Raw genomic sequence first — 26,832 nt, forward strand, 5'->3', positions numbered from 1 at the left:
AACTTTTCTGCATCAGAGACAGATAGCATGTTCCGTAGCTTAGCAATTACAAGTTGCTGTTTAATATAACACCCAGTTCTATTACTGTAGCGGATGAAGTAACTGTACATCCTTCTAAATGGAAATTATATTCAAAGAGATTTTGTGTACAGGTTTTTGGTCCAATAAGTAATATATCAGTCTTACAGCTCATCCAATATTTTATATCTTTAACACACTCTGTCAGCTTGGATAAATTAGAGATTTCATCTGGTCGTGCTGAATAATAACTGAGTATCATCGGCATAACAGTGGAAACTAATTCCATGTTTTCTTATAATATTACCAAGTGGCAGCATAAATATTGAGAATAACAGAGGGCCTAACACAGATCCTTGCAGCACTCCATAATTTTCCAACGTTATCTTAGTTTTTTCCCCCGTTTAAATAGACAAATTGGTAACGTTCTGATAGATACGATCAAAACCACTTTAATGCCTGTCCCTGAATACCAGTGTAATTTTGTAGACGATCTAAGAGTTTTTTTTGATCTATGGTGTCGAATGCAGCACTAAGATCAAGTAAAACTAGTATTGAGATACAGCCTTGGTCAGCAGCTAAGAGTAAGTCATTTGTGATTTTAACGAGCGCAGTTTCTGTGCTGATATCACATATCACATGAACACTCATGAAATGCAGAATAATGCAGAAAATAAATAAATAAAACAAGATATCAAAGCATCACAAAGTATGTAGTAATAATAAGTTGTCAAATTTGTGATAATGAGAAAACTATGATGTGAATAACTATATGCAATAATATTTTATGCAATGTAGTTACGCATAAATTCCACATTTTTGGTCCCCATGAGGAAAAAAGCTTATAAATCAGACTAAATTATGTTTTTTGAAAATATAGAAATGCATTAAGATTACATTTATGGGAAGTCCACAACATAGAAATATAGCGTGTGTGTGTGTGTGTGTTTCAGGTGTATGTTATGGTGACAAAATGTCCCCACAAAGATGGTAATACACACACAAATAACTTCCCAGAGACAAGGATTTTGGATATTGCCATCTTTGTGGGGACATTTTGTCACCATAACATACACCTGAAACACACACACACACACACACACACACACGCACACACACACACAACTCCCCATAGACAAGGATTTTGGATATTGCCATCTTTGTGGGGAAATTTTGTCACCATAACATACACCTGAAACACACATCCAAAATCCTTGTCTCTGGGAAGTTATTTGTGTGTGTGTGTGTTTCAGGTGTATGTTATGGTGACAAAATGTCCCCACAAAGATGGCAATATCCAAAATCCTTGTCTCTCGGGATTTATTTGTGTGTGTGTGTGTGTGTGTGTGTGTGTGTGTGTGTGTGTATGTTATGGTGACAATTTCCCCACAAAGATGGCAATATCCAAAATCCTTGTCTCTGGGGAGTTATTTGTGTGTGTGTGTGTGTGTACGTTACCCATGTCCTCACTTTTCAAAAAGCTTCTAAATCATACAGAATGAGGTTTTTTTCACAGAAAGTGAACTGCGCAGTTTCCTGTGATGGGTAGATTTAGGGGCAGGGGCAGTGTAAGGGGATAGAAAATACGGTTTGTATGGTATAAAAAAAACATTATGCCTATGGAATGTCCCCACTGTGTGTGTGTGTGTTTCAGGTCTATGTTATGGTGACAAAATGTCCCCGCAAAGATGGCAATATCCAAAATCAGGGGGAGACTTTGATGGAAAGATATAACTTTTAATTGTTTTATTTTATTATAAATGCAGTATGTAATGTTTAAATGTTGTGGTATAGAAGAACCAATTTGTTTCCCCAAAGAATCTTTCAGTAAACAGTTCCTTTTTTAGTTATAAAGAACATTCTAATTATCAAAATAACATTTTCTGCTGACTAACCTTTTGTGGAGTGGAAAGGCTCCATGGATGTTAAATGTTCTTCATGTAGTAACCATATATACAAAATATAAAGAACCCTTTTTTTTGTTATGTGTGGGAAAAACAAACAAACAAAAAGCTGCGTCATGGAAGCCAATAGATCAGTCATTGCTGCCCCGTGTTTATTGTGTTTTGGAGGCTGCTGTCCGCGGTGCTGAAATTCTCCCTTTCGCTCTACAGCTGCTGGTCAACAATCAACGAATTAGCGAATACCCCTGAATAACTTAAACCAATGTTATACTAGTACAAAAACAGCAGATGGCACAATTGGCATAAAAACAGGGGTTGTGTTTAAAGGCTGTGAGTCTACGTCACTAAAAAAAATAATCAACGATCCCCGTGTTGTGTTTAAATGTGTGTAATCTCATTTTACTTGATTAAAACATACCTACACGAAAATGCGCGTGCTAGACAGATCGTTCGGCATAGGAAATGATTGACAATAGAAACTTTTGAATCACCAGCTGGTACTGATCTTTACAAGACTTTATAGACAGGCTTGGACGAGATCAATTGGTCAGTCGAGCAATTCGATTGCCTTTCAGAGGCAGATGTCACGATGCGCCCACTTCAAGCAGATGGACAGTGGACACGACACTCGTCGCCTGCAGTAAATCCCAATAATCTATGCATGAGCAAGCCTAATGGTCACTTTCCATTCAGGATCGGCAGCATTTTGACTTGAATTTACTATACAATTAACGGTTAGACATTCAGCTTGATTTTTAACATCCTGTTCGATAGTAAGCCACAGAAAAAGAAGACGGCTCTAGGATGGACTTTTCTCATCTACTTGTGTTAGATAGGCTATATTTGTGATAGATAGATAGATAGATAGATAGATAGATAGATAGATAGATAGATAGATAGATAGATAGATAGATAGATAGATAGATAGATAGATAGATAGATAGATAGACTTCTCTCCTGATATAGTAATATGGAACACTATATGAAGGAAAGACTATCACAAGTCATCTGTGAGTTAGTGCAAGTGATCAAAAAACACCTGACGGTACAGTACGAAGCAGATGTGCAATTTGAGCGCACGTGCCTCATCTCCTGACGATCACATTCACCTTTTTTCTGATAAGGAAGCAGCATTAGTCTGTGTCACAGGCCATTACAGCCGGGGACTGACCCCCCCATGATCAATAGCATGAGCTACGTCGATCGTCTCATCCTCTCGTCCTCATTGGCTGAGCTCACCCAGAGGAAGGCCCACCTCAAGATCGTAGTGTAAAATTTCCTTCCACGATATTTCAATCTACCACGCAATTGAAGCATAAGGACGGAGAAGGCGCTTTAAAAGGTACGTTTTCATTTGAATTTTCACGTCTACGAGGCTGAAACGCAGTTGTTTGTATTAGCATGAACCGAAATCGTGTGAAAATACTAACGGTGTGCTCGTGAGGACATAAAACCTCGATGGAAACGAGTGTTCGCGCGCTCGTATGCAAATTAAAACATTACATGTTGAAATTTGTATGCAACCTGATGATGAGCCGGGCAATTGTTTTGTTTTTCCCGTGTCGTGTCCAGCACTTCTGTGTGAGGACATTGGAGAGGTGACACCATATTGTAAATGAGCATCTCCTTTTTGCGTTTAAAATCAAATATGCTGTCTGAAAATCAGTAATGTGTCGTCACACATTGTTCTCCATTATAGTAATGCATTCGGTGTGTAAAATGACTTGAATTGACTATGAAGCAAAAAATGCACGTGCCCTTTTTATTTTACACAAGCATTAAAATGTCTCTTAGGAACCCATATAGACGCCCAGTATAAAATAAGCTATTTAGGAGTTTGAGTAAAACAAAAATGTATGTGTTTGTGAACATCTCGATGACACCTCCTGCTGTTAAAATAACGTCAGCTGATGGTGTGAATGTTCTCATCTCATTGTGTGAGCATGTATGGGCGTTTTATCTACAGGGAAATTAGACTCCTGATTGTTGTACTGACAGCCTGCTATTACCAAACCCACTTGCTCTCAATTCCAAATGAACCCAAATGTGTCATATACAGTGCCACACAAACCCTGTTTTTGATTGTGCGCTGCCACATAACTTGTTCTCTTGGATGCAGAGGGGCCAAGATGGATGTTTTTATGAAGGGGCTTTCTAAAGCTAAAGAAGGTATGGCAGTGGCCGCAGAGAAAACCAAGGAAGGCGTCGCGGTGGCTGCTGAGAAGACCAAGGAAGGCGTGATGTTTGTCGGTAAGACATGGAGCATATCATGCTCTTTTTAATGCATGCATATCACGAATCAAGCGTGAGCTTGGTGGGAGTGGGAGGGACCACGAAGCTCAGAGCCTGAGGGCCAGGAGGGGGTTGCTATCTGTTTCACTGCCTCTTCTCAGAGCATCACTATAGGTCCAGACACTATTGTGTAATGTTGTGATTGGCTGGGATATTGGGTGGGGTTTTCCAGGCCTCTTACGTGTACCATGTCTTATTGAAATGAATAGATTTTTTTTTCTTAAAGAGCCCTATAGAGCCACATTTTTACCACATGTGGGCATTTTTGAGCATGTTCAAGTCTTAATTTAGTCTCTTTTAACACTGAGGACGGTTAGTTCTTAGAATTATTTCAAATAACATTTCCTAATGAATAATGATATTAATCATTAATGGCTGCATATTAATGATTAAGACTACACAGAAGAATATTTGTAGAATATTTATTGTTCATTTTGAATTTAATGAAAATATTTAAATGTTTTCAGAATTTCTTTTGGTTTAGTACATTGGCAATATAAAAGCCAGATATTTAATTTTATTTAAACATATTGCCTTCCTTACATAACACTCACATTTCTCAAAATTAATAGATTTTTCATTTATGCCAAAAATCATTAGGATATCAAGTAAAGATCATGTTCTATGAAGTTATTTAGTAAATTCCCTACTGTAAATATATCAAAAATGTATTATTATTGGCTAAGGACTTCATTTGGACAACGATTTTCTCAATATAGATTTATTTTTTTGCACCCTCAGATTTTCATTCACAATAGTTGTATCTCGGCCAAATATTGTCCTATCCTAACAAACATACATCAACGGAAAGCTTATGTATTCAGCTTTCAGATTATTTATTAATCTCAATAATAAAAAAAGACCCTTGTGACTTGTTTTGTGGTACAGGGTCACATATTTCAAAATATACAGTAGTACATTAAGTAATGATCTGTCAAACATTATAGACAATAATAATAAAGTATTGTCAAGGTAATCTATCCTTTTCTATTAAGGGTCCTACTCTGTTTTCCAGAGCACATAGTTTGTGGTGTGACACTAGGTCACTCATCTTTCCAATATTTCTCACAGGAGAATATTTATTTAGGAAAATATGATCCTACTGCAGTATATTTCACTCTAACAACAAATGCTGTGACAGTTTTGATCGCATATCATTTCTGAGGTTGTCATCACTCTCATAGTGCACAGCCTCCTGAAATGGCCTGTTTAATCAACAATGGATTTTACATCTGGAAAATTGAAAGCACTCGGGATACTGGGCCGATATTGATTCTAGTAAAACATAAACTGTAAACGGAGAAAATCCATTTCACGTAACCTGATCTTATAAGTTGATTCTTAATGTACACGCTAATTTGAGAGTGAAATAACACCGCGTGAGATGGTTGACTTCTGGAGCTGATCCAGCATCTCTCTGATCTCCTATCGGGTTGGAAAAAAGCCTTACAGGCCACATGTCACACAATTCCATGAGCTCATAGACCTCTATATGCACAGCGCCCATGACAGAGGGCTCTGAGTATAAACACAGACCAGAGTGACAGTCCAAATCCTTATACAGAGTTGAAAGAAAGGAAAAGTATCTTTCCTAGCTTGTCTTAAATTATTCCAGCTTGCTCTTCTTGATTCCGTGTGCTTTGATCAGTAAGACGAGACTTTGCTGTAATTGGAGACTAGTGGGGCATTTGTGTTTAAGTGCGTGCGTTCATCCCCAGCGACAACACTCATTCATACTCCTCTGTTTTGATGTTGAGATGAATGAATAATAGAATCCCTTCACATAAAAAAATCACATCTGTCCACCAGCATCCCAGGGAGAGACGATTAGCCCAGATATCTCAAGCCCATCTGCGGTTGCTTTGCGAGCACATAGCACATCGTCCTGTACAGTTGCTGTCATTTTCTTTGCGGTGAACACAAGCTTGCACTTATACCGGACTACCACGGTGACCTGGGACACCATGCTCGAATGGCCTTATGGGAGTGTGTGTTAGCGCGTGGAGGAGGGGTGAGGGTTAGCTGATAGGTTCTTGTTTCACCTTGGACAGCAGCTGTACATCTCACACTCCTTCACGCACATGCGCCAACAACCCATCTGACGAGAGATTGAAGAGGAAGTGGCCTCTGTTATTGTCACACTGGCTCGTTTTGTCCCACTGCTATTAATTTCCTGTCCGTTTTACATTTATTTCCTCTGTGGTTCCTCATATCGAGCTGTATATTCCCTGCTGTATATTTAGTGGTATATTTATTGTTTATTTAGGCTCCCACACTGTGTGCTCCATACATGATTGTGTGGCTTGCTGGGAAGAGATGTGCTATTACTTATATTACTTCATGATATATATATTATCAAAAATACAGTAAACAATTATCTTGTTAACTATTATTACAGTTTTAACTATTTTCAATTTATTTTTTAAATAACTTCTATTTTTCCTGTGATCATTCTAAAATGCTGATTTAGTGCTCAGAAAACATTTCTTATTAACATACATTTTGAAAACAGTTTCTGTTTAATATCTTTGTGGAAACTGTTACAATAGAAAGTAAAAATAGACAGTCTTTGCTGTCACATTTTGTATAATTTTAATGTGTCCTTGCTGAATAGAAGTATTCATTTCTATAAAAAATATATATTTTTATGCTAACTTTGGAATGGTATACAATATATTATGCATTGCAAACAGAAATGTGAGGAACATAAAATGTATAATAGCAATAAACTGTATAAAAATTATAATAGCAACATTATTTAAAAAAAACCTCCCAGAATATCTTAGAAATCACACAACCGTACCCTAGCAATCCACAACATGCAAACAATAAATATACAATAAATAATAAACACTATTCACTTTTTTCCCCCGGAAACGTCTAGTAAAATGATGTGCTTTACAGACATTTCTGTCAGTGATAGATTAAATAAAGCACTTTTAATCTGCCCTTTTCATCTAAAAAGATACTTCTGTTACACTGCATTTATGACCAAGTCTTTCCCCTTTTAAGAAGCGACTTTGGGTTATAATGACTCAAGTGCTGAAGATGAAACACATCAGCTTCAATGAGTCATCATGGGTCAATGACTCTAGTTTAAACATATTTTAGCTCAAGAGTAATTCCTCTTCTTCTCGCACTTGTAAGAAACATGCTCAAACCGAGACATAGAGTGCTATTTGCTCTTAGAGTATATAGTAACATCCTTCCTACCAAGTGCTTCTGAGCTGCATTACTCATGCAGGCTGGTTAAGGTGACAGGTCTGAGATACAGGTTCTATTAGCTCTAATGATTTTTCAGTGAACCTTTAAATGAAGCTGCACTGGGAGTTCCAGGCTTGTATTTCACATTGTCTCTCTACTTATTGCCTGTCTGGATCATGTACCTACTTCCAACCTTATCACAGTTCCTTTAGAGGGCTTATTTAATGTGTGTTTCTATATTGTAATTGGCTGGGTAAGTGATTTTACTATATTTTTTGTGTGCTTGCAGGCAACAAGACCAAAGACAGCGTTGCAACAGGTAAGATGATTCTGTAAACTGTTCTTTAGTCTCGACTTGTAAATAATGGATACGTCTCATTTAATGTGTTCAAAGGGCATGGCTTACAGCCAGTAAGTGGAACCGAGACAAATAGTTCTGTGCCTGGGTGATATTTCAGAAGGTTATTTGTCTAGGACAGATGGACAACTAGGAAAGTCACAGTGTTTTTAAGTATGATTAACTGTGAGCACAATGTCTCTAAACCACAATACCTGACACAAATATAAAATAGTTTTAAGCACAGTTATATTGTTATAAATATTATACTCTTTCCCTGTCATTGGCGGAATTTTCCGGCTTTCTGTGTTTTCAATGTTATACGGGAGGATGCGCTATTGCACATCTTCTGAAAGAGTACTGGCGAAAACATGCGAAAAAGATGCAAAAACAAGTGATATCATACATAAGAAAATGCATATGTAAAATAACGCGATCATTAACATTAAACAGCATATAAATCAAAACTGCCTAACGTTACCGAATAAAATGTCGACCCAGGACGAGCTATAGGACTGTGCAAGCTTTGGGAGTGTTTTGGACTCGATCTACTCCATCTATGTTTTAATCAGGGCTTGACATAAACACCCACCAACCTGGCAAATGCTGAATTTTATATATAATATATACATTTTCCACTTGTAGTCGATACTGAAATATCTGAAACGCTTCCAATACTCATTTTCAGCAGAATAAGTACACGATACCAGCTGCGATTCCTCTCCGACAGCGAGTAGACACAGAAAGTTTCTTTGCTGCTTTTTGCACTTTAGCAGTCAAATACACACAAAATAATGTTAAAATCCCGTTTTAGCGAGTTTACACAGTCAGGGATGTTTTAAGTGAACTTAAACAGCTGAGAAAGAAAACGTATGGGTAATAGTGATGGGTCGGTCATGAACGATTTGTTAATTTTGAACAAATTTTTAATATGACTCGGGAACAACGAACTGTCTCAGGGAGTGATTCGTTCATTTTGTGTTGATCGTGCATGCGCAACATCCCATAGGTTCTGTACAGGAAACAGAAATGATTAGTTCACGTCTCTAGTCTTCATTTTCGAGTCTGAGTCGTTCGTTTGTCAAGTCTGTACCGGAAAGAGAAATGATTAGGAGTCTGACTCTTTTGAGTCTCGTTCTTTTTTCACGTGATGTGACAGCTGTATTGGATTCAGAATTAGTTAATAATTCCCAAACTTCATCACAAACAAGCACGTAGTCCATTTTTTAAACTCGAACAGTTACATGATGTGTTACTGGTCTCAAATTATAGCTATTTTATTTCTTAAAATGTATATATTTTTTGAATTTCTGGATAGTGGATAGTGCTTTAAACTTTATCCGTATGATGGGGAAAATCACTTTGATAAAGCACGGGATGTGTGAACAACTAGATCGGGAGGCGAGGTAAACTGACTGCATAGCCTGAATAAAGACCCAGATAAGAAAAAAGGGCTGTGCGATATTGAAGAAAAATGCGATATGCGACATCCTTGTTAAATAATGCGATATTCGATATGAGATACGATATTGCTTTAAGTGTGTAAAATCTATTTCTTTCCCCAACTGATATCTTTCACTTAGAGCATAACTGACTGTGTTTAGATGAATACTCATCAAGACCAAGGCCATTTTGACATAACGGTGTGTGTGTGTATTTGACAGTTTGAGTGTGTAACAAGACACGAAAAAAAGAACAGCTTGTGCGCACGTTTCGGTGTGTGTCAGACAGCGCGAGACTGCAAGGAGTTGTTTTTCGCAAGTTATTGCATTTAATAACTCTTTTTAACGTCAAGCAAGTCACATAAGTAAGTCGTGCTCAGTCTATTCTCTGCTATATGCATCAACCTAAAACGTACACTTTTCACAATGTTGAAGTAGCCTATTAAAGTCATTCAGATATTGCGTGCCTTTGCGATATGCATATTGCGATATTTACATTTGCGATATTTTGATCATTTCGATATATTGCACAGCCCTATAAGAAATTAATTAATCGTTTCTGTTTCTCATAATTTGGCTTGTCCTTGCATTGCATTTTTTTCTTATTCTAAATGTAATCAACGTTGAGTAAGTTGATGTTTTGGGGAATTTGGCCATTATATGTAAAGTTTTAATGTACTGGGGAATTTGGCTATTAACATGTAACATATTAATTATATTTTGTTAAAATGAACGAAATGACTCGAAAAAAGATTTGTTAATTTTGATGAAAGAGATTCAAAGATCTGCGTCAGTAAAATGAACCAAACTTCCTATTACTAATGTGTAAAAGTATAATGGATCCGTGCATCAGGTCTTAAAGTGACAACAGCCTAATTGCTGCCAAATTGTGAGATAATATAAAAAATATCTATATGGCAGTTTTTCCCCATGGTATCGATGTCAGTATTTAAAATGCTGAGTGGCTAGTAACTTTGGAAAAGCACTAGCCACAGTGGCTGGTGAGCAAAAAAGTTAATGTCAAGGTCTGGTTTTGATCATCATTCTGAATCTGATCCAGATGTAGTCTCTCTGACAAGAACGTGATTTTCTCAACTTTTTGAGGGTCTTGAGGGACCAGAGGGTCTATTATTTTGTTTGATATATTGTGTGTTCAGATATTGTCATACAACAAAATATTGAAAACTTTTGTGAAAACGATCCAAAATGCTGCCGGTAGCTGGCAACTTTTTTCAAAAACGCTGGCAGGGAAAGAGTTAAAAATCATACATGATGATATAATGCATTAAATGCATAAGTGTTTCTTTTTCACAGACAGCAGTACGTTCACTTCTTTCACTGTCTTTAAAAAACATTGTTGTTTAAAATGCACAGTGAAAAAAGTTAAATTGTACAATTATTGTCTTAAAGATATATTATATATCTACCTGGTCTGATTATTTAAAGTTTGTTTAAAGTTTTATTTAAACTATTGAAAGTATTATACCCTTTTGTAGGTATAATCCAATATAAACAAGCAGGTTCATTAAGAAATGTATTTTATCGAATAAAATCTGTTTTTCATATTACCACATAGCATTGACATTGTGTAGGAGAGTTGCACATTTGTTTTCTTATATTGACAAATAAATATTGAATCTCTGACTTTGAGTGATGTGTTTGTGTTGGAAATGGGTTGTGTCTGTGTTTCATCTCCGGTTAGTGGCTGAGAAGACAAAGGAGCAGGGCTCTCAGCTGGGAGGAGCTGTGATGCGCGGTGCTGGAAACATCGCCGCCGCCACCGGCCTGGTGAAGAAGGACGAGTTCCCCAGTGACTTGAACGTATGTTCTTATTCTTATATATCACTTTATTTACCTGACAAAACAATTTTGACATTGTACTAGACATACAGATAGAGCTTAAATACACCCCTGGGCAAAAAAAAAAAAGAAAGAAAAAGATATTTGGGCCAAGTCCTAAATGGCTAAAAACTAAGCTTTTAATTGACTTAACCGCAAATTATTGGTCAGGAAATTAGCAAAATGTAAGCAAATATACTACTTAAAAAGCCATTGCTGTCTCAGAAAACATCAAACACAGAATTAAGTTTTTGGCAGAATATGGGAAGTTGTGTGTGGAATCACAGTGAAACACGTGTTACATGGTGATAGTCCAGAGCGGTGTCCTCGAAAATCTGGTTAGAAATATATGATTAAATGTGTTTTATATGATTATATGTGATTAAACACTGCCCGTTTGAGCTTCGTCTAGAACCAATGAGGTTCGTTATTTTGTTACGCAGCACATTTGAGCTCCTGCAAGAACCAATGAGGTTCATTCTTGTGTTACGCAGCACATTTGAGCTTCAGGAAGAACCAATAAGGTTCATTCTTGTGTTACGCAGCACATCTGAGCTTCAGGAAGAACCAATGAGGTTCTTTCTCGTGTTACGCAGCACATTTGAGCTTCAGCAAGAACCAATGAGATTCATTTTTGTGTTATGTAGCACGTTTGAGCTTCAGCAAGAACCAATGAGGTTCATTCTTGTGTTACGCAGCACATCTGAGCTTCAGGAAGAACCAATAAGGTTCATTCTTGTGTTACGCAGCACATCTGAGCTTCAGGAAGAACCAATAAGGTTCATTCTTGTGTTACGCAGCACATCTGAGCTTCAGGAAGAACCAATGAGGTTCTTTCTCGTGTTACGCAGCACATTTAAGCTTCAGCAAGAACCAATGAGATTCATTTTTGTGTTATGTAGCACGTTTGAGCTTCAGCAAGAACCAATGAGATTAATTTTCGTGATATGTAGCACGTTTGAGCTTCCACAAGAACCAATGAGGTTCATTCTTGTGTTACGCAGCACGTTTGAGCTTCCACAAGAACCAATGAGGTTCATTCTTGTGTTACGCAGCACGTTTGAGCTTCCACAAGAACCAATGAGGTTCATTCTTGTGTTACGCAGCACATTTGAGCTTCCACAAGAACCAAAAAGGTTCATTCTTGTGTTATGCTGCACATTTGAGCTTCAGGAAGAACCAATGAGGTTCATTCTCGTGTTACGCAGCACGTTTGAGCTTCCTCAAGAACCAATGAGGTTCGTTCTCGTGTGTTACACAACACATTTGAGCTTCTGCAAATATAAGAGAATATTGCAGAATGGCTTGTTTCCCACAAGTGAAAAGTTATTTTTCAACAAGAAAATGCTCCTGCCCAAACTGTAAAGAAAACCAAGAAGTGGCTTACAGGATGATTTCACTTCAAAATGAAAATTTCCTGCTATTTTACTCATCCCCATCTCATCCAAGATGTTTATGTCATTCTTTCTTCAGTCTTTCTTCTCGTCCTTTCCAATGGGATTGCGCAATCCGTAGCACGTCGCAGAGCAACGCAAGATGAGCAATTCAGGTTAAAAAGTTGATTTTATTTAATGACGTTTCGCTAGATAAGACCCTATTCCTCGTCTGGGCTCGAGCAGAGCCTCTGAAGCCCTTCGAAGCCCCTTGAAACTGCATTGATTTGGACATTCAACATTTTGGTTGCCATGGAAGTCTATGATGTGGAAAAAAATCCTGAAATGTTTTTCTCAAAAAATGTAATTTCTTTTCGACTGACGAAAGAAAGACATGAACATCTTGGATGAGATGGGGGTGAGTAAAATAGCAGTAATTTTTCATTTTTTAACTGAACTAATCCTTTAAGAACAAGTCCATCAAGCTCATGTTTTGGCCTGGTCAGAGTTCAGAACCCTATAGTGAATATTTGGTCTCACATTAAACTCAAATGAAATGGGAGACATTTTTCAAATTTCTCATGAACTGTTTGAAGCTATTAACATTGAGTGGATAAATTACTCTTCTTTCTGTTAAAAGATGTTCACAAGTTGGGGAAGACTATTCCAATGCTAAGTTACAATCTACAGTATGTGTGCAATTCTTGCTCATTTCCTGATCAGTGATTTGTGATTAAAATGGTTAAGACCATTAAAAGACCTTAAGCTTGGCCCATTTTTTTTTTTCGTCCAGGAGAGTACATACAAAAAACTAGGGTCCTAGGACTGCGGTCCTGAAACATCAGGTATACCCTACTCCATTTCTGATCAGTTTTTTTTAATTCATAAACTAGAAAATGTAGTAAACGTTAATAGATTCACATCTTCTCTGTGTCCATCAGACATAGACATTGGTTATTCCATGAGAAATACATGCCACTAGAAAAAATAACACTTTCTATCAAATGGCTGTATACTACACCTCACACACTCACCTTCACATCATAACACATGACACATAATGGATCGGCGCTTATCCCACAGGGAATATCGTGTCTTACTTTGTCTTTCTGTCCTGCTGAGCCCCCTCTGCTCTCCCCTCCCCCCGTCTCTCTCTCTCTCTCTTTTTCTCGACCATGCCCAAGGTCACTTAGCACTTTGCACATTACTTAAAAATGCACAATGGGAGGAGAAGTCAGCCAATCTTCAAACTTAGGCAGACCTTCTTCTGTTTAAACAAACTGTTGATATCAGAGCGCTCTGGGTTTTGAACAGTAGTGGTAGTAGTGACAAATGTGGTATTCCTCGGATTTTCCCCACCAGGCTTAAAAATTAGTCTTGTCCTTTGTGGTGACTCAGTAATCTCTTAAATCACTTAGAGGCAAAATCAGCATAAGAAGCTTGCAGCATATGTGCTTGCAGTTGTGTGTGTATGTGTATGAAGCCTGCTGGAGCCAAAGAAACAAACACAATGTCGCTGTCATCGTTTTTAAAGCTCTAGTGCTTTAGTTAAGCCATCATCCTGATTCATTTGGAGTACAGTTATTGTCATAAGAAGTGTCTGATGATCGGTTTAAGTGTGTAGTTTAGCAGCTTTGAAACATGCGAAAGTGTGTGGGTGGTCAGTGCTAACTGTATTGCTGTACTGACTGTGCCATTTGTGTGTGTGTGTGTGTGTGTGTGTGTGGGAGAGATCAATGTATTGACAAAATGTCCCCAAAAGGATAGTAATACCAGACATTTTTGATCTTGTGTAGAATTTTTTTTTTTCCCATGAAATTTAAATTATTTTATTTATTTTTAACACATTTTTTTTAGGAAGAAAATTGCAGAATGTTTTCTGTGCGGTTAGTGTTTAGGGTAGGATTAGTGGAAAAAAATACATAATTTGTATGGTATAAAAATCATTATGTCAATGTAAAGTAAAAACAGAAAACAGAAACAGGTTGTGTTTCAGAAACATAGTGTGGCACAGTCCAGTCTGATTGTGGGTCATTCTCAGGAAACAGTGTCATTTGTGAGTTTTGAGTGTCCACATGACTTACTACTGGTTTAATTAACAGATACAGATGTAACACAGTTCGTTGTTATGGGAAGAAGGAGGCGGGAACCGGCGGACGTTTAAACACTTTAATAAATCATAAAACAAATAAACACTGTGTGCCGCACACACATAATAAAACATAAACAAAACACAACGTAAATCCAGGTCTGGTCCTCTCTCGTCCTTCACTGTCGTCGCTCCTCCGTGAGATACGAGACCGGTGTGGCGCGCAGCTGGCGCTCATTATCAATCATGCCATTCTCTCACACCCCTCGGACTCGTCCTGGGGAGCATTTCCCATACAACGATGTAACTCACTGCTTAGCTACCATAGTACGATGCATCGTTGAAGAAATCAACTAGCTACTGACGACTGTTTCCCAAAACCATATTGTCACAAATCTGTCGTTCAACCACGTTGGTTAATGATGTCACGCAGGTGGTGGAGTATTAACTTATTTTATTGAATTAGTTTGAGATCGAATTCATGCTAGATTTTTTGCTATAAATTACAGATATGACATCTGAGGAGTAATTCTCATTTTTCCCAGTTATTTTGCTTTATTTCCAGATTCAATAATAGGCTTGACCTTACGTACTAGAGCACATACCCACATGCGCACTCTTTAAAAACAGTGCTTTAAATCTCTTGACAAACTAAAAGATGTAAATTACATTTGTATGTATTCGAAATAAAAGATATAGATTGCACTGAAAGTCAGCTTGCTTATTTTGCTGAAGATTAGGATTTATTAAGTCCACATGTCATGCAAACAAGAAACTATGCTTCTAACCACAGGTCAAGAGCTGTCGTTCCAACCATGCAACTTTGCGATGCTGTTTGCGAATGTTAGTTGGAACGATGGTTTCGGGAAACACCGACTCGTTTAAATATTTTGATAACGGCGGAACTTACGACCATAGTTGGCTAATGATGCTTTTGGGAAACACACCCCTGCTTGCCACAACAGACTTTAGTCACATTATTTGATAGATCATAGTTTATCAAAGAATTTTCAATGATTTATCATTGTTTCTTATCAAAGAACTAAAACATTAATTTAATTGATAAATAAATTGGAAATATCTAAATGTATGCTTTTAATCTGAATATATGGCACTTTTCATGACCCTACATTCATTACACTACATTACATTTAATGGGTTGAATTTTTTTAATATAAATATTAATATTAAAAATTATAATAGTTTAAAAGTACAAGTTTTTACTAGGCCTATGGGCCCCTATAGGCCCCTTAAAAAAATAATAGTTTGACCTTTTACTAAATTGACTAATAAAGAAATATATTTTATTAATATGTTTGTATGTTTAGATGTGTATTGGCCTGGTTAAGTTTTATCTTCTTAGCACAAAGTAAAAGATAACTCCCTTTAAACAGATTCAACAACCGAGACATAAACAGGGACCCTAGGCATTTTCTCCTGGGTTTTTTTAGAGTCTGCAGAAAGTTATTGTAACTGTGACCTTATTTGTCTAGCACCTGTAAAATTTTAGTGTATTAAGGACTGTTTCACAGCTTTCACAGCTCATATATATATATATTATATATATATGGTAGGAATCTCTTATATGAAAAACAAGTTTCCTAAAATATTCTAAAATGTTTTAGCACAAATAGCATCGTTTCTATTTAGTTTGATTGATTGACATGAACGGTTTGACAGGCTGTGTTGCGATATTAAGGTTGGAGATCACTGAAATATGACCTAATTGACTGTGATAGCTGAGTTTAAAAATAAACCTTCCAGTGACCCAGAACTGTAAAGAAAATCTAACTACTTACTGTATGTAGGTAATGAGTCTCTCTCTCTTTCTCTCTGGCAAGACATAAAATGGTGTTTGATAAAACATTTATTAGGTATATGAAGAAGATGTAGCATGCATATTAAAGCACATTAGCAGATGCACCACTGATGTATACTGACATGAGACAAGTGATGATATTTAACATCCGCTTGTGATAGTGCTTTTAAAAGCACTATTTGTTGGGTTTTTTTGTTGGGCTTTGTTGGGCTTGTTGGGTTTTAAAGACATTATTATTACTCTAATTATTTCAATGTGTTCCTTAAGATGTGTTAACAAAGTTTTTTGTACTCACACATTATTTATTTATTTATATATATATATATATATATATATATATATATATTTTTTTTTTTTTCCTTTTGTCCTGTCGTCGATAGACTCAAGTCTGTGGAGTATGTCAGAAACTGAACGCGCATACTCCACAGACTTGAGTCTATCGACGACAAGACAAAAGGAAAAGTGAAAGAACGTTAGCTTTGACACGTCCTGTTTAAACAGCTCGTTTGTATCTCTGTACAGACTCATCCCAGTACAGTATCCAGTGTAGACAGCATCAGTGATTATAATGGGTTTCATTTGCTTTTGACTGTACTATAGGCCTACTGTATACAGTGTAGGCAAATGCCAATGGGCGAGGCCTATGGTGTGATGATGTTGTGCTCTGGAGGAAGTCGAATGCAAATGTGTTTGCCTGTGTGACGTCACAAATCCCACAATATTGAATCAAGCTGTTTTTGGAGCTTGGTTATATAAATGCTTTGTTTATAATGAGGAGGATGCTTTAAATTATGAAACTTGCAGAATGTTTTAATGGTAAAAAGACCTTGTATATGTCAAAAGATCAAGGCAAATTTGATATCCCATGTCATGACTCCTTTAAATGGTTTCACATGTGTATTCACAGCCTGAGTTTGGTCAGGAAGCCACAGAGGAGCCAATGGGAGAAGGTCTCATGGACCCTGAGGGACAGACATACGACGAGTCTCAGCAGGTAAGAACATCAGCACTCACAGTGGCACACAAATTTACCAGACACACAAATTAGACGTGTTCACAAGTCAAATCTCAAATCACTTTCAAATTGTTTCGGGAACTCTTTAAAATTAGGTTCATTAGTTAACAGTAGTTAATTACATTAGTTAACATTAACTAATAATGAACTGCACTTATAAAGCATTTATTTATCTTTGTTAATGTTAATTTCAACATTTACTAACACTTTATTAAAATCTTGTTAACATTAGTCAATGCACTGTGAACTAACATGAACAAACCATGAACAGCTGGATTTTTATGAACTAACGTTAACAAAGATGAACAAGTACAGTAACAAATGTACTGCTCATGGTCAGTTCATGTTAGTTAATACATTAACTAATGTTAACTAATGAAACCTTATTGTAAAGTGTTACCATTGTTTCTATATGCTTGTGTAGTTTTATGAACCATGGTTACATTTAATTTAATAAAATGCAAAAAGATACTGCAAAATTGATATTATTATTAATATATTATATAATACATTTTTATAAGTTAGTCTTGTCGCTTATTATCCTCACATAATACAATTATTTATTAAATGAATCAGTTTATCATGTACTATTAATAATCACCCTTTTTATTTTACATTAATAAAATAATAACACACACACACACACACACACACACACACACACACACATATATATATATATATATATATATATATATATATATATATATATATATATATATATATATATATATATATATATATATATATATATATATATATATATATATATATATATAAATATATATATATATATAATATGTAATTTAACCCCAGATATTACGTGTCATCGGTACACACAGATATAGTGTGATTCCCTGTGTGGCGTCTTTCTGCTTCCTCTATTCCTCCCTCCTCCTTCTTCTGTTTGACTTCTTCCTTCTCATTACCTCACTGCCATGCTGAATGTGCCTGCTTGGGAGTGGCAGTGACATCAAAAGCCCTGTTGCATTGTGGGTAGCGATGGAGGCTCCCCCTGCCCTGTTAAGGAGATGGGCTCTTCCAGTATATGCTCTCTCACACACAGGCATCCAGGGCCATCAGATAATGATAATGACATTTAAAAATGTAGGGTATCTTCAGATGTCAGATCTTCAGACCTTACTAATATAACTCCAGTCTGATGTGTACTTACAGTACATTCATTAAATAAATCAGATGCATATGATCTGAAAGCATCAGCTGCCACCTGCTGGGGGAAGTAGAGCACTGCAACAAACCTTAACCACTCAAGCTCTGGGACCCTTTTTGGGGATTTCCTGGATTTGGCCTACCCAAATTGAAAAGCTTCCCATACCCACATACAGTGGTCTAAAGACACAATGTTGGTGTCATTTTACAGGAAACCCTTTGAAGTTACATAAACCACTAAAAGTGATAAACATGTAAGGATATGTAGTCTGAGCCGTAATAATCCCCCCCCCCCCCCCCCCCCCCCCACACACACACACACACAAACACACAAAAGTGGTGCTTTTTGATTTTTTGGTTATAAATTCAGTTTTGAAAGTGTGTAACTCAGGCCCTGTGGGCTCTAGCACCCTGCAGACAGTTTGGCCTGTTTCCACTAGATTCCAGAAAATACTGGAAAAAAGATTTTTGTCTGTATCATGTTGTATGCAAGATTTATTCAAATGGTTCTTAAGGGAGGACCCCCATTTTTTAATATTTGATATGTTTATTATATCACACACATTTCATGGGCGTCGGAACCATTGTACATGGGTGGGACATTACGATCCCACTTTTTACAATCAATGATATTGAACCCACTCACTTTAATCATCTCTAATTCAGCACGTCTGTTTACCTACCCCTAACCGATAAACACTTATTATTAAACACATATTAGACGTTTTATTTCCACTTTTCTAATATTTTCTTCATTTTTATTGAAAATAAATACCTTTCCGATCTGATATGTGATGGGAAAAGGGAGTAGAGCGAGTTCGGCAAAAGGCGGATTCGAACCACGGGTCGATTTGCATCAAAACTTGATGCCATGCTTCTTACCCCTACACTATTGCCGCTCTCAATGATAAGGTGATTTCTGTAATCTTGTCCAACCAGCCGTTTAGCAAACAAGGCAATATATTTGTACTTAATGTAAATTACATCTACTTCAGTAGAATTTTTCTGAGAGAGGACCCATCCACATTTTTGTGACATAAAAAAATGACATAAAAAAGGTCATATTCCTCCATTCAGATTCATTTACATAAATCTTGCATACATGATCCAGACAAATCTTTTTTCCAGTATTTTCTGGAATTTAGTGGAAACAGCCCAAACTGTCTGCAGGGTGCTAGAGCACACAGGGTGACACTTTCAAAAATGAATTTATAACCACAAAAATAAAAAAGCGCCTCTTTTTTCTGGGTGTTATTGCAGCTGTACAAGGTCTTCAGAGTTTAAGAGGTTAAAGGGATAGTTCACCCCAAAATTAATCATTTACTCGCCATCAAGTTGTTCCAAACCTGTATGATTTTCTTTCTTCTGTTGATTATAAAAGAACCAGATATTTGTCTGAAGTCAAAGGCTGCTGTCAGCTGTTTACTTACTAACATTCTTCAAAATACCTTCTTTTGTGTTCATCCGAAGAAAATATTTGATTTTGTGGTGAACTATCCCCTTAAACAATCAATGTCATGGGGAAAGAATCATGATGAGATGTAGTTAACCATCAGATTCTGTTGAAATTGACTTTATGCGTAGGATCCTAGAGACCCCAATGCGTATTGTGTACAAATAATAGTAGTCATTTTAAAATGAACGTTTTGTATGAATGTTGCTTTTGGCTAATTAAAACCTACAGGTTAGATATTATTAAAGAAAAGTGATTTTTAAAGAGTTTAGTAATATTGTTTCTGTTTGAGTTCAATTGGATTACAGTGAAAAGTATATTGTAGAAAAATACATCAAACAATCAAATAAAATGAAGCTGGTAGCACTTTACAGGTTCCATCCTTCGGATGCGACGTTAAACCGAGGTCCTGACTCTCTGTGGTCATTAAAAATCCCAGGATGTCCATCGATAAAGAGTAGGGATGTAACCCCGGCATCCTGGCCAAATTTGCCCATTGGCCCCTGTCCATCATGGCCTCTTAATCATCCCCATATATATACGATTGGCTTCATCACTCTGTCTCCTCTCCACCAATCAGCTGGTGTGTGGTGGGTGTTCTGGCGCAATATGGCTGCCGTCGCATCATCCAGGTGGATGCTGCACATTGGTGGTGGTTGAGGAGAATCCCCCCTTCTATGTAAAGCGCTTTGAGTGCCTAGAAAAGCGCTATATAAATGTAACAAATTATTATTATTGTTAAAACAACGTTTTTTTTGTGTGCGAGCTCCTTTCTTTGTTGAACTTTGATGTGTTTTATCTTCAGTATTTGGCGTGGACGTTGTACGGCCTTCTCATTTTTAAGAAATGTAATTTTTCTGTTTCTGCTCACAGGACAACCAAGATTATGAGCCGGAGGCATAAACTACACATTCCAAGTCCAAGTCCAGCCAGCAGCACAAAAAGTTTCTATCAATAACAAGTACAAATCCTTAACACAATAAACCCTGTTGCAAAAAAGAGTCAAAAAATACAAAAAACATAAATATATATTCCAGTTAATCCTGCCGAGAAATGTTCTTCCTATCAGATATATACTTTTATTATGATCTATTGTAAATGTCATGTTCTGACGGTAACGTGTTGGATGTAGCTCTACGCTGACTGCCGGAGGGCGCTCGGTCTTGTTTCCTTGACTCCCTCCCAATGAAACGAGACCTGCCCTCCCATTGTGACTCTTTGTACTTGTGTACCTGCATTTCTATATGTGTAATAGATGTTTCAGATCTTCCAATAGTATATTGGGGGTTCAAATATCTTCGGGTAAATATGATATTAAATATAGCTGTGTGCAATGCCTGTTTGTGGGATTTTACTTTCCTTTTTTATTTAATATTGAGGCAAGTTATTTATTTAATGTTTCTGAAGTAAGAGTTTTATACGTCGTAACTTTATAGTTGCTTGTGATATATCATTCCAGTGGATTATTTGTTAGAATTGGGCAATTTGTATCTGTGTGTATGTATGCGTATGTGTACTGGAGATTTTAAAGTTAGTGTAAATGTGTCTTGAGATGTTTATGGATGTCAGGTCAACATGTGCTTTACAATGCTGGAAATGTCAATATTAAGGTTTCTCGGTCATTCAAGACAGTGAATCCTCTGTAAATAAAAACAAACTAAAAACAGAAAAGTTTTCCCATAGCTTTTTTGAAAGATTTCGTATATAGATGACAACAGTGTGAAAATGATCTCCGTTCTCATCGATCCACAAAAACGGTGTATTCTGCTGCCCGGCCAGTAGTTGGCGACGTCATATAGACTTGGTCGGCGTCGTGTCATAGCTGGGGGCGGAGTCGGCGTGGGGAAAAACAGTCCATTCCCCCACAATGTAAATGCATGGGGTCAACCCAGTTTAGCCAGTGTAGAATCACTTTTGCCACTCGACAGAGCAAGATATATAGAAAAACTGAGCCATATTGGGTCAGATTGTCAGTACAGTATCTGTGACTGATAAACGACCCAACGGAATCCATGGCCAGAGGTGTCATTTTCTCATCAAAATACATGCTGCTCCTCTGACCCCCATATAGGTATGACATGCCAACTTCATAAATCACCCAGTCTTTCCATGAAGACGTTAATTCAGTGTTCCTCAATTTAATGGATTAAAAGGATGTATTGCATACATTTAACGTTTTAAAATGATCATAAAACGTGTCTTATGCTATGAAATTGACCTGTCAGTGTCACAATATTATTAGAATTACTGACAAGACAACATAGCGACATTTTTTATTTACTTTTTTATAGCAACCGTCTTCATCAAAAGACTGGGTGATTTATGAAGTAGCCTAGCTATTATATTGTGTAATATTTGTGGGAGCGACGTGCATTTTGTCGAGAAAATGTTCAAGTGTTACTCAGCTTGAAGCACAAGTATGAGCCCAGCCCTTCCCATCATGAAATAAAGAAGACTTTTGAATGTTTTGTGCATTTATGACCTCACGCTTTATGTGGGTGTGATCGCTCATCGTGAAAAACTGCTTTAACGATAAATTGAGTCCCGGGACAAGTATGACTTTATAGGCGTTTTGTTCAACAAACTTTTGCCATTGTAGTTAATGAAATCTCTTTTTTTAATCGTTACAATAATACCAGCATCATGTAGTGCAATGTTTAATTGTAATGGACGTATTGCACAGGCTTTCGGAATTGACGAACGGCTCCGTCTGTTTATTTAGCAGTATAAAACTTGAGATCAGGTTTTTTTTTTTACTTACTAGAGGTGCAGAACGTCACATGGCAACTTTGCGGGACTGCACCAAGCAAAAATAAATCGTAATCATTACAAAGAGTAAAGATAAAGCGTCTTACAAGGTCTGCGTGCATTCATTCTAATGGCTTGTTTTCCCCCAAGGCATATGGCGGATATGACGTTTCGTAGGCGTTCCCAGTAATGCCGACCAAGTCTAGACTAATGCCGCGTTCCAGGCAACCCGTAACCCGTGTTTTTCCAACCTTCTACCCGTGAAAAAGTGGACTGGAACGGCAGCCAAACCCGTGACTTCCCACCCGTGAACTCGTACTAGATCGATATACTCCCAGTTACGAGCTCTGACGTCACATAGCCCGCGAAGCAACAATGGCAGCCCCCTACGGATGCAGTGTTAATGAAACCAATATACAAATAACGTAAAATAAAAGGTATAACAGCTTTTCTTGCCGTCTGCCCTGTTTTTCTCCTCCGTTTCCCTCAAATAAGCAAGGAGTAAGCACCTTTGGCGATAGAAATGATTGTAAATGAGCATACACCCCGTACGGTCCGCCATGCCTTGTTTACATCTAACTACCACACAATTCCTTGCGCTCAGGCAGTTTGGCGTGACTTTGCCTGGAACACTACAAAGTTGTGAGTGGTGGTTTGAAGTTGTAATTTATGGGCTCAAAAACCTGCCTGGAACGCAGCATAAGTACGCATGCGCATGACGTCACCGTTTTCACAATTTCACATTTTTGTCGTTTACACAGAGACGATAACGACATCTTGCACATCAAAACTTGCATGTTTCCACCGACGTTACCCAGAACAAAGTCCCAGGAACTTTTTCCCCCAGACCTGTTGCTGTCTGTGTTTCCATCGTGGTCTAAAGTACCCAGAAGATTAGGCAAATTAGTCTGTTGGCATAGGACTTTCCAGTTTGCGCTGGATTTCGTCCTCTGCACACAAGCTTAATAAAGCCAGAACCTCGTTGTCGGTCCATCGGTCGCATTTTTGAAACTCCAAAATAGCAAACAAATCTTACTGCACGCACGCAACAGACTTTTAAAAATGGTTGTTGAAATAAAATGCTGTGTGGAGTCAACCAATCAAAATGCTGCATGAACTCAACCAATCAGCATGTTCAGCCCCGAAAGTTCCTGAACTTTTCGAAAAAAGGTTCACATCATTTTATTTTACACAGTGTCCCTGTTACACATCTTATATGTACGTACTCAAGTAATAATAGTAAGTTATGTATAATTACAAACAGCTAACCCTGAACCAAACTCAACCCTAATTATATAGTAAACTCATGTTGATAATTAATATTACTCAGTACTTATTTGTATAATTACACAAGGGCACCTTAAAATAAAGTGTAACCAAAAGGTTCACTGGGGTTCATGTTTTAGTGTGCCACATAATCAGAATGTTTTATTTAATTAAACTTTGAATTTGTTGATTTATGTTTCCATGTATTTTTCAATTATTTTTAACTATCGTTTTAATAATTTGATTTTAAAATGTTTTACATTTGTTTTACAAGAATCCATATAATAGTGACAGGATTACAGTATCAAAAAAATTGTCTGTCTTTAAGATTGGCACGTTTCAATTACATGACAAATTTCAATCAAATTAAACCGAGTAAAATAATACTAAGTGAGTAAATAGTGAAAGTATTATATAAGGAGAAATGTCTTAAATTATTACATAATGCTTTCCTGTTTAACAGGTTATTTGATTTTTTTTTTCTAGTGATAAAGTATTTTTACATGCTGTTTTAATCATAAAATTAAAAATGAATCAAAACAAAATGAATTCATTAAAACTAAATCATTAAATTATCCCATTAAGGGAACCCCTAAAGGTATGAAGCACCTGGCAGAACCCTTTGAGTTTCTATTTAGTGACATTAGGCTACAGATTTACAGCACCACAGCGTTTTTGGGCACTTGAGTAGCACAAAAAAAAAAATCTAAAGTAGCTACTTATAATAATCATCCACTACCACTTAGTTTGCTATTTTGTTTTATAGCAGAATGCAATGCAAAGGCACTTGTATATTTTAAGCGTGTTCATCTTTTGGCTTCCAGAATAATATATTACATTCAAAGAGCCTATTCCCCCCCCTGTCCTCCCTCCTGTCTCCTATCAACAGGATGTCTGGCTATGTCACCAGAACAGAACTTAGAGCTCAAGCCATTGCTGAGCCCAGCAGAATCAGTACAGTGCAATAGCTGAATAGCTGGCATACCTGCATAAGCCGGGCACCATTGATGGATTAGCATGTGTTATCACAAGAGAATGTGGTGCCCTCTGGCAGCAGAGGGTATTTAAGAGCCCCTGCTGGCAGCATCCCTCTTACGCCGAGCCGGAAGGACTGTGAGTGTATGTGCTCAGTATCATGGCTTCCTTTAAGAAGTCTCTGGAGGGGCTGAAGAACACAACACAGTCTGCCACTAAAGGCGTCACTGACAGTGCAGGTACTAATGGATCATTATATATCATTAATGGAGTTTTTTTGTTTGTTTGTTTAAGAAAGAACAGCGGTCTACTTTACCTTTTATTGTGCCACAGAATTATTTAAAGAACTTTGACCATCAGGATGTTTTATTTAAACATTTAATTGTTGTATATTTTCATGTATTTTTCAATTATTTGTAACTATAATTTATTTTATTTTAAAATGTTTTACATTTGTTTTACAAGATTTCATATAATAGTGACATTATTACAGTATATAAAACAAATCTCACTTTAAGATTTGCAAATTTCAATTATATGACACATTTTGTGTAAATGATATAGATATTGTGAATTTCAGAATAAATGAAACTATTTTATTTTTTTAAAGTACTATATGAATTTTGAAAGCTTATAAGTTTTGAATAATACAGACTGATAAATGGCAGGAACAAATTTTGCTTTGGCATTAATTGAACTAATTTAATACAAAATTAGCAAAGTTAAGCTTATTCAATATAATTAATTTGTTTAAAAAAATATTTAATATTATTTTATTTATTGTAGTCCAATTCACCATGCATTAATGTAATATTTAGGTACTGCTTTTTGAGAGACTTCCCCACCCCCCAGTGCGTAAGAAAAACATCCAGTTTGTTTGATAATGTTATTTCAGTTCAGGCATCGCAAGATGTCGTGCACCAGGTGGCAGAGTCCGCCAAAGAAACCACCAGTGAAGGTAAGAGAAAGCTGCCAGCTCAGGAGTCTGCTATATACATCTGTACAGAGATAAAGATGCACTTAAGTGTGGATGCGCATGATCAGCTTGCCAGTGTATGCAAATCATCTACAATCGATTGAATGTCTTCAATCGAAAAATTTGTTGTATTGTTTTCCCTATCTTTATCCATTTATTTGTATTTTGCGCCATAAAGAATATGTAAATTTGTCCTTAATGGATCTCTCTCTTTCTCTCTCTGTCTGTGTGTGTGTGTGTGTATATATGAACAGCTGCCGAGGAGGCGTCCAAACAAACACAGTCTACTATAGACACAGCTGCAGGGAAAGCATCGGACACCATTAAGAAGTTTGGACACAAATTGAGTTCCAAATGAATGCTGCACTGTCCAAACAATTTGACATTCCTATTTATCGGAATGGATTAAACTTTTTGTGAATTAAATTGTAATTAGCAGAAGAATTAGCAACTTTGTAAATGTATTGGCTTAATTTCATCTGCATTTCCAATGCTGATTATATCTAAAGATTTAATTTCAGTTTAGTTGTTGATCCTCCTATTTTCTGTTCAAAGATGCTTGTGCTTTCAAAATACATGATACATTCCGTTCAACGGCTGCAGTGTTTCTTTATGTCCACCCTATGTGCATTTCTATTCTTACGATGTGAGGATATAGAGCAAGAACACGTCCACTTTCTTAATAAACCCCTTCTATGATTTTTCTCAGCTCCCACATCACTGGAGGGGGAGGGGGGGGGGGTCTATTTTGCTATGGCAACATAACACAGATCACAGTGAAAGAACTTCCATTCAAAAGTGCCTTAGGACAGTTCCTGTTATTCAGTATTCCTGTGGATGTTAAGAGATGATAATAACCCCTTAAATAGCATGCAACATGTTGGCCGCTACTTACGCATCCTGTCTTGATCA

General features: G+C 36.9%; 2 protein-coding genes across 2 annotated transcripts; both read left to right on the forward strand.

Annotated features, from left to right (window-relative positions):
• Nucleotides 1-2,574: 2,574 nt before the first annotated feature.
• Nucleotides 2,575-21,599, forward strand: sncb (synuclein, beta). Its single transcript, XM_079838260.1, has 6 exons — nucleotides 2,575-3,264; nucleotides 4,042-4,172; nucleotides 7,708-7,737; nucleotides 10,900-11,018; nucleotides 17,225-17,311; nucleotides 20,829-21,599. The coding sequence occupies exons 2-6, from the start codon at nucleotides 4,052-4,054 to the stop codon at nucleotides 20,856-20,858; spliced, it is 387 nt and encodes a 128-aa protein (XP_079694386.1). The 5' UTR covers nucleotides 2,575-3,264; nucleotides 4,042-4,051; the 3' UTR covers nucleotides 20,859-21,599.
• A 3,505-nt stretch (nucleotides 21,600-25,104) lies between these two features.
• Nucleotides 25,105-26,278, forward strand: adirf (adipogenesis regulatory factor; the record flags this gene model as incomplete). Its single annotated transcript, XM_079839373.1, has 3 exons — nucleotides 25,105-25,183; nucleotides 25,840-25,902; nucleotides 26,175-26,278. 3 exons carry the CDS (start codon nucleotides 25,105-25,107, stop codon nucleotides 26,276-26,278), a joined length of 246 nt encoding a protein of 81 aa, XP_079695499.1.
• Nucleotides 26,279-26,832: the final 554 nt, after the last annotated feature.

The sequence above is a fragment of the Gobio gobio genome (assembly GCF_949357685.1).
Source record: "Gobio gobio genome assembly, chromosome: 16".
Lineage (NCBI taxonomy): Eukaryota > Metazoa > Chordata > Actinopteri > Cypriniformes > Gobionidae > Gobio > Gobio gobio.